Consider the following 9,065-nt stretch of genomic DNA (forward strand, 5'->3'; position numbering starts at 1 on the left):
TTTTTCTCCTCATGAAATTTTAGTTCAGGACATTTATGAATTAACTTTTTACGCTATCAGAACGTGAAATTATATGCTTTCCTCGAACAGCGATTCCAGCTAAAAAGTGAAACTGAGAAAAAATACAGTGAAGTTTTAACTTCAGGTTTCTCTATTTTCTGAGTCTGAAGCATACAAATTTCACCTCAAGCATAGGTGTCAATTTCCTTTTGAAACTTCATTGTCCCCATAGAGTTAGGTACCAGCTTGCGTCGTTTGTGTGCAAGCTATCTTTTGTAGAAGGCATTGTTCGACAGATCAACTGCCGAGAACATTAAGGGAAATAATACTAAAGAGCAGCAAAGTAGCAATCTGGCTTGTATCGGAAGTTATTGTCACAAGGTCACTGCTGAAGATAACACACTATCATGTCACTGGGCAGGACCAATTGTAAGCCCTGTTACGGGTCTCGACTCTCAACCAGTAAGGTTGCTCATATAATATATTTTTTTTTTGCATTTTGTCTGTTTGAATTTATGGGGTTGTCCTGGCATTGTGTTGAGCAAACATTGTTTAAAGCAAAAACGTTGGGTTGAATGATGAACCGTATTTCACAAAATTAAGCAGTATGAGTAAATACTAAAACCTGCTTGCTTTGACTGGCCATTAGTACAAATATTGCCCCACCATGGTGCCCACATTTGCTTATTATCAAATTGTGTAGGCTATATTTAACCACGTTAGCTACCTTGTTGCAAATATTCGGGCAAGGCATGAGGGCTGTCGTAAGCCTAACCGAGTTATAATTGACTCCCGCGTAAGAGATGATCTACCGAGGTTTTTAGGTCACCTTTAATATACTGAAGCTCCAGCTACCATGAGAGGAATGCTAGGGTTTAGTGTTTAGGGGTTAGTTTCAGTACGTGATCATACGGAAACATATTTTACAAAGTAATAAAAAAAAGAGAAGCTCTCTTCACTAATATAAGCTTGGAAAATTTGGACCTCGATATGGTGGCTCTACGGTCAAACACTGAACCCATTAAGGATTTTTATTAAGAAAGAAGTGCTCGAAATATTAGGTAGGTTGTTGTAGCAAACGCGGGTTAATAAAGGCAATCAATGCGGTTTTGTATTGGGTCCCCACGGGCAGACACGGCTGGGGCTTGGAAGCATACCCCGGGAAACCTCACTCATGAGGGCCCCCACTCACCCTCACTCACCCTCGTCTTCACAAGTGAGGTGAGGGTGAGTGATTTTCTGAACCAGGAAAATTCATGTGTGTGAGGGTGACGGAGGCCGTGAGGGCTGTGAGGGCTGTGAGTGCGTGAAGGCTATGAGTGCGTGAAGGCCTTGAGGGGCGTGAGGGTCATGAGTGCTTGAGGGTGGTGAGTGCGTGAGGGCCATGAGTGCATGAGGGCGGTGAGTGTGTGAGTGGCGTGAGGGACGTGAGGGCCGTGAGGTCCAATGAGGTTGAGCGAAGGGCTGAAGGTCAGTGTGACTGTGAGGATGAGGGTGAGTGAGTGGATGAAGGTGAGTGTACTTGTGAGGTTAAAGGTGAGTGACGGGCTTAGGTGAGTGTGGCTGTGAGGGGGAGGGTGAGTGAGGGCGACTTAAAATGCCGACCTCTGCTTGGAAGTTTCCAGATTTGCATCTGGCAGCAATGACGTAGCCAGAAAGGTTTTTCTGAGGGGTGCTGAGATTGCTCGGGTGTCCATGACTTGGAGGCGGAGGGGGGGGGGGACCGTCAAGACATATGTATATTATTGGTCGGCTGAACGTTGCGGTGGGGGGAGTCTGAAGCCCCATAAGCCCCTCCCCTGGCAACGCGAATGTCTCGTGGCATCTGCTAATATTAGCCTATATTGGTGACACTATCGACCGACATAGCTTTACTGCAGAGCTGTAAAAGTTATTTATGAAAACTAATTAAGTTACAGTTGCAGTTACCTCACCTGAAATGGAGTTAAGATACAATTACACACTTAAAATTGCAACTCGTTAAAGGTAGCTTAAAAAACATTTAACTAAGTTACATCGAAGGCACTTCGTCCGAAGTGCCCATGGGTTCTAAGCAAGCAGGGGGGTGAAAAAGAGTCTCCGGTAAGCCTCAGCAGAGCAGCAGACTCGCCGTTTCACTGGGTATCCAGTGACACTACGGTGTCTGGAACGCGTCTCCGAATGCAGTGCTTACAACGTCCAAAAATGTTGTCCCTAGATTTCCGCTTGATGACGTCATACAAGTGTCAAGCTGTCGCCAGTCGCGATCCTGGTGGCGTCCCAGCAGCGGTGGGGGTGTGTGGCGGACGCCTGTTCTTCTCCAGGTGGCCCTTCAGTGTACCAGTTAACGGAAGCTTCGGCAGCGAGAAGTTGGGACGCCGCCACAACAGAGGCACTCGCGTTCGGATGTGCAGCATTTCTACGGTAAACCGCCGCGATCGCGACATATGACAGCAGGACACTCCGGCTTCTGTGACGTCATTTGTTGCGACTTCGGCACCACTTTGCATGTGTGGGCGAACTAGAACGCTAAACACACCAGTCGTCACTCTATTATTTTTAACACATATTGAAGAAGAAGATCCAGGCCTCTATTAAAACGTCGTTGCCACTCTGCTTAAGGCCCGGAGGCTCCTTTTCACGTTGCAGTTCCTTGTAAACTATCGCGTGACGTATGGCCATAAGTGATTTAATTGCCGACGCTCAATTTAGTTTTCAAAAACATATGTGTTGAGAGCTGACATTTTAACAGAGGGTGAAGCCACTGCACTTTAGGTTAAGTTCTCATTCAGTAAAGTGGGGTGTTACCAGGTCTGTGCTAACGAACTCACCAAGTTTCCTTGTTCTAACCGTTTGGGCGCCGGTTTGAAAAATCAGCTTCGTATATGGTTCTTAGCTGACTACAGCAGGGAGTTCGGATCTTCGGTCATTCTTCGTTTGATGACAAATTCTAACTTAACGAAACACGTACGAGTAGAAAAAAGTAGGGTTCCTTGTTTGTATTAATTTTATGTCTCCCATCACCTTAAGCCGCTAGCAGGAACGTTTGGTGCGACAGCTGTTTTTATGGTAATAAAACCCGTGACTCAGGAACACAGAAGGGGACGAACACACCACAACGTGGTGTGTTGTGTTGTGCTGTCTTGTGTTCGTCCCCTTCTGTGTTCCTGAGTCTCGGGTTTTATTACCATGAATCGTCACGAGCTCGCTTGTTTTTTAAGTATTATAGCTGTTTTTAAACCTGATTTTCAGCTCGACCGGCTTACGCCTTTTTTGTGACAGAAGGCAGACTGTAACAAAAATAAAGGACCTTGCAGTCTATTGCAGTGTGTGCGTAACGTACAAGATTCCTGTGAGGTGTGGTTCTTGCTATGTGGGCTAGAAGTGTCTTAATCGCAGGTTAATTGAACACCAACGAGCTGTAAAAACAAATCCAGAAGTTCAAAATTAGCAAATAACCTCACCTCCTGTAGAAATTGTTTCGTTGTTTGGAAAAATACTGAAGTGTTCCACACACACAAAAAAGGATTGTTACAAACGTTTAGAGAAATAGTCATTGATGATCGATGTGCACGCTAGTTGTTTTAGCGACATGATACTTTTCTAGATAATAACATGAAAGCGTTTCTTAATCTAGAACCGTTTTCTTTTTCTCGTATTAGTACTTGGATTACCTCATTTATTTTATCGCTTATTGATCGTTCGGTTGTGCACTTGGACTATGTCCTCAGTTTCTATCCGTAGTACGGTAAAATCTATCGTCTTTTAGTTCCGGAATTTGGCTTGGGGTTTATGTGTACAGAGCGCGACACTGTTAGCGCAAACAAGCGATCGCCGGTTTTTCCAGTTTTTCTCTTGGAAGCTAAGGGATGTCATCCAAGACATTATTGCAACAGAAAGAGCTCATTCAGTTCTATATTGTAAGCGATAAAATTTCCTGGTCGGTAATACTATTTAGAAGTAAAATGCGAAAATGTGCCGATGTCGTGTTCGCGCTGTGCCTTGATGTGTACCCTCTTTGGGTACGTGTATCCTGGTTAGGTACGTGTGACGTCATCGCTGTCCTCGATGTCTCCTTTTGGTCTGTTCGCTTTTTTTTTCTTCTCTTGGTTGTGAATTTAAGGTTGTGTTTCGTAAAATAAACTTCAGCTGTGCTTGGAGATTCGTGTGTCCTGTCCCTCTGTTTCCCAACTCTCCAGGGCTAATCATGTCAGCTCTTCAGGAGCTCACTGGCACCCTTGCTTTAACATTTGTTCAGACTCGTTCTATTTGGATCTAAATACTCTTTGCCATTTTATTTTACTTAGAAAGGTACCTGCAGCGAAGAAGCTTTAGCGGGTTTCGTTCAACATCATGTTACTTGCTCTATTTACCACACTGCGGTTATATGTTAGCCTGTTTCAGACGATCGTCTCACGAGTTAAATTTCCTAAAGTGCTAAGTGTTTGCTTTAATTCCAAAAGTGCAGACCACGAACACAATGCTAATTTATGTCATTTGCAATTAAGTCAGGCTCCATATTTTTCCCTCACATTTAACAAAATTCAAGGGTCATCGAAGACGAATATAGTAATGAAATTCAAGCACTCTCACCAACAGGTGCTTCTACAGATTTCAAGTGCTCGGCGATGACGCTGAAAAGTGAAATTTCTTAAAGATACTGTAACTATGCCAAGTTACAAGCTATCACCAAGTTACCGTTATAGTTACGAACATTGTATTTTAACTTATTTAGTTACAAAACATGTTACTAGTTACAGTAACGTGCATAATTTTAATTAGTTATTTTACTGCTTCGCTTCACTCTCAGGTCAGGATTAGCGTGCAGCCTGGAATGATTTCAGCTGCCTAATCGTCTAAACTATTGTAAAAGTGCGATAAATTATTTTTGCCCCCCAAACCAGGAACACTCCCAAGTGCTACTCCACTACCCCCAGGAAGCTACACGTACGCTGAGTATGATAACTCCACCTGCTATTCCAGGAGTACCCCCTTCCCTGACAGGGGTAAGTTTAGGTTTCGTGCTCGCCAAACGTGGAGCATTTTTTGTTGGTGGTACCTACAATTTTCACTGCAGAAACAATTTTTCCACGCAGGGGACGCTGCAAAACCTCAGCTGAGTACACTAGACTATAATGATTTAAATGAAGATATTCTAAAAAAGTTGTTCCGCTTCCCGGAAAATCCTCAGTATATGGACATGTATGTGGTATACAACGAGCCGCAATGTTACGCTCTCAGGAGTCCCGCAGCCTGGGGAGGTAAGGTTATTAAAACTTTATTGATGTTAATGTCACACTTTCTTTTTTTCACTCATTTAGGTAGTAAAGATAGTAGTACAGTTTGCTTAATAACGGAAGAAGAAATAGCCAAATCAAGCTTGCTTAACAGAGGATTCTAGAATGAAGCGGGCTGCTTATTACCAATGATATATTTTGCTTTGATTTGATTTAGACTCGTACGTAGACACGTACTATATGTGTAAGGTAAAGGAAGTGACTATGTCGGTGTTCACTTTCAAAATATTTTTTAATCTTTTTATATCCGTGACGCCACTTCCTCAATACGTGAAAGTATTTTCAGAAAGCATTTTGGCGTCTCTCGTCAACATATTTTTGCTATTATTTTGACGTCTCAAACTACTTTGGAGCTCCCGAGTCCGGTCTGGGGAGCGATCGAAAGTGGCGGTCAAAAAATTATCATCTTGCTTGCCGGCAGCGTCTCGGTTTGACGCGCATTTTCCGAGAACAAATAACGCGCAGTCGGCTGCAATTTTTATGACCTCATGGCTAAAAGTCGGTTAGTTTATGCATGGGACTTTTAGGTTTGTTTTCGTGTATGAAGGGATGTCCAAACAGGACACTTCAAGAACACGTGATGCGGCACTTCTCCGCGTAAGACCATCTCCTTCTGTCCGTTAAAACTTTTCTTCGCTACTGTCCGCTTCTGTGCTTGACGGAGCCATAGTCCATGCTCATCACGTGGGTCCAGACAACCACTCACACGCTCTGTTGGCTGTCAGCCAAATGCTCAAGGCTTCCGCTGTTGTTCAAGTCTATTTCCAAATATGGCAAAGGGGAGGATACGTAGGCGCGGCAGAACAGATGGAGAGTTATGACGTAAGAAAAAAGCAGAAGAGGTAAGGCCGTGGTGAAGACGGACTGCCGGACTTCAACTTTCGCGTCAAATGGCGGACAAGTATCGCTTCACACGTTCCGAAATATCCTGTTCGGACATAGCAAAATGGACAATTGGGCGAGTTGGTAAGAGTTCATAATTAATTACAGCGCGACTGGGACTGTCCTTGTCCCAGTCGCGCTGTAATTAATTATGAACCTGTTCGGACACTTCTTAACCCGTTATTTTGAGAGCGTTCATGTCTCGTCAGACTTTACACTACTATTTTGCGTTCGTGACTAGAGTTTGATGCTGCAGTTTGGAACTGTATGGGAGTAACCAGCTGTGAGAACCTAGAACGTGTGCAGAGAAAGTTGGCACGCATTGTGTACGACCGTTATTACAACCGCCGGTCCTTTTTTTTAGGTAGGAGTCTATGTTACTTGGGCAAAACTTCGAGATTATGCATTTTTGCATAAAACTGTACATAACGGAAACCGTTGCCCTAGACTTGTTTTTCTGCTGTCTCCAGAATACGTTCTACGTGAAAGATATGTTTTCATCGGCCTCATTTTACGAATTCAGAGCAAGTGGAATGCACTGAGTGCAGCGGTTGACATTTTTGGAAGTGAGCAAGAGTTTAAAAGTGTACTAATGATCCAGATTTACTAACATCATGTTCGTTTTTTTTTGTATGTTCTTTTATTTTGTGTTTTTTTTTTCCTCGTGAAAATGTATGTGTGCGTATGAATGTGTACCAGTACTAAGGCATCGACTGTTTCTGGACACAAGACAAATAAATATCTGAACAAATATCTTTAAAATGATGTTTTCAAGGAATATAACAGGGATAGTTACGAAATGCTGTGTCAGAATAGGCAGCTGAGCTCTAAATATAAAACAAAATTATTCAATGCCTGTTCCTGCCTTTTTCGTTTAACAAACAAATTATACCCATTAAATGAGATATTCATTTTTTTATCGTGTAGTGAAGCGACGAAAATCTGGGGTTTGAAGACAAAAAAAAAACAAAAAACTTTACCAATATAAATTTTGTTTACCATTAGTAAGGGTTAATATTAGAACTTGATTAACAAAACAAAAAGTGAAAAAAGACACAGACAGAAAGCAGTAAGTACTTAGAACAAGCGCGGTCTGAAAAATGAAATTTGTATTTTACATTACAGTCATGTCCCGTTAATATGAACCCCGTTAATATAGATATCCCGATATATCGACACCATTTTCTGGAACAACTTTAGAAAATACATGCATTTTTGTCTCGTTATTATGAACAACTCGCATTATGGACAATCTTTTGGGGAGAACGGAGGTGTCCATATTAACAAGACATCAATGTATTAACTTTCACCAACTCCTCCGTGCTGCCACTGATTTTCTTTTTCATTTGGAGTCACCTGCTTCCGCAGGTTTCAGTACTTCCCCATTCGCCCAAAACTGTCTGTGCAATCTTTTCTCAATTAATTGGTATCTCCTCGCTTTTATAGGATGCGACTTGTGGCTGAGAAAAACCGAGTTGAAAAGCATAGTGGAGGACCTGAAAGACGAGATTATAAGAAAAGAAGAGGAACTGATTGAGGAGTATAAGAAAAAACTTGGAATTTTTGAAAACTGTACTGCGCAACATTATCAAATAGAAGAACTAACAGATTACGTACAAGATGACATTGAAAGATGGTTTCAAGATGTCGTATGGAAACGAATTTCCCTCGACTGCATTCTCGCCTTTATGATAACCTGCGGGGCCCCCGTGTTTAGAGTTTACAATCCGGTAACCTGCAATGCCTCACTAACGGGGCAATACGTGTGAAGTTTCTACAATTATCACTCGTGATCCTCAATTGCACTTCGGGGGGTGAGGAAACAGCCGCATATATGCACACTTGACATTCAAAAAATCTGCCAACGTGTCGGGGCCTGCATCTCTAGAAATAAAATGAATTGGGGAAACCACCGATTTCATTTGGTTCTGATAGCAAAGAACACAAAAATATATACGGGGTGTTTCAGCTGAATTGCGCCGAGTCTTTAAAAAAGCACTATGCGCGCTACGCGTTTCAAACAAACCCGGAATTGTTCAATTGAGTAAGTCAAGTTATTTTTATGCAACTCTACACCCGCCGGCAATATGAAGGTGGACACCTTACCTGGTTTCTTGCCTCTTTTACGGCTTCCTAAAGCTATATCAACTCTGAACGTCTCAAATGGTACGTGGCTTGGGGGTCTAAACTTTGCGTTCCAGTCCTCTTCTGGAATATAGCTTGTTCCAAAACTTGGAGGAGTGTCAAAAACAAGAAGGGGGCTGCTCACCTTCATATCGCTCACGGGTGTACAAGCAACCGTACAGACAGCAGGTATGTTTCTTGTACGTTTTTTAATAGAGTAGTGAGCGTTGAGAACCATCCGATAGTGTCGTTTTTTACTAAGGTAGCCCTTTCGTGTCTAATGTTTTAAAGCAATAAAATTACATCCGGTTTTTTTTTTTGTTTTTTTACGTAGTTAATGGCAAATGCATTGCAGATCAACAGTTGGTAATTACGTCTAATGCTATTAATATCGCGCAAGATCTTCGAGCAGTTGTTGAAAGATAAAAAAAAATTCGGCACACAATTTCTACATTTATGTAAATGACAGGATAGGATATTGCTCAACTCACTCTAACACTTGTGTATAGGGGGATTTGTGCGCAAATTAAGAGTTTGACAGTTATCTGATATTAATCAGCGATCTTAGCATATCACAAGAAATATCTGGAGTTGCACGAGAGGACTATGAACACTACTGTATTGGTTCAACAAGCGTAGCGTGCACCAGCTTTTTTCCAAAGTCTTGGCACAAGCTAAGTGAAACATCCTGTATACCGTGTTGCGCATCCATCCATTCCGAACCGGACGCCTTCCTCCCGCAGCGTGTACAGGAAGCATCAAGTTGCTTGTGTTGCCGAGGGC

The 9,065-nt window shown here is 42.5% G+C and overlaps 1 protein-coding gene across 1 annotated transcript in view; it reads left to right on the forward strand.

The window, feature by feature from the left end:
- LOC121838000 overlaps positions 1-7,957 on the forward strand; it is a 46,247-nt gene extending 38,290 nt beyond the window's left edge. Inside the window, exons 4-6 of the mRNA XM_042293949.1 lie at positions 4,884-4,985; positions 5,076-5,240; positions 7,605-7,957. Of these exons, the coding sequence (XP_042149883.1) occupies positions 4,884-4,985; positions 5,076-5,240; positions 7,605-7,927 (590 nt within the window). The 3' untranslated portion in view covers positions 7,928-7,957. The remainder of the gene's footprint in view (positions 1-4,883; positions 4,986-5,075; positions 5,241-7,604) is intronic.
- The last annotated feature ends 1,108 nt before the right edge of the window (positions 7,958-9,065 follow it).

Source organism: Ixodes scapularis, unplaced genomic scaffold (assembly GCF_016920785.2).
Source record: "Ixodes scapularis isolate PalLabHiFi unplaced genomic scaffold, ASM1692078v2 PGA_scaffold5__190_contigs__length_132052651, whole genome shotgun sequence".
Lineage (NCBI taxonomy): Eukaryota > Metazoa > Arthropoda > Arachnida > Ixodida > Ixodidae > Ixodes > Ixodes scapularis.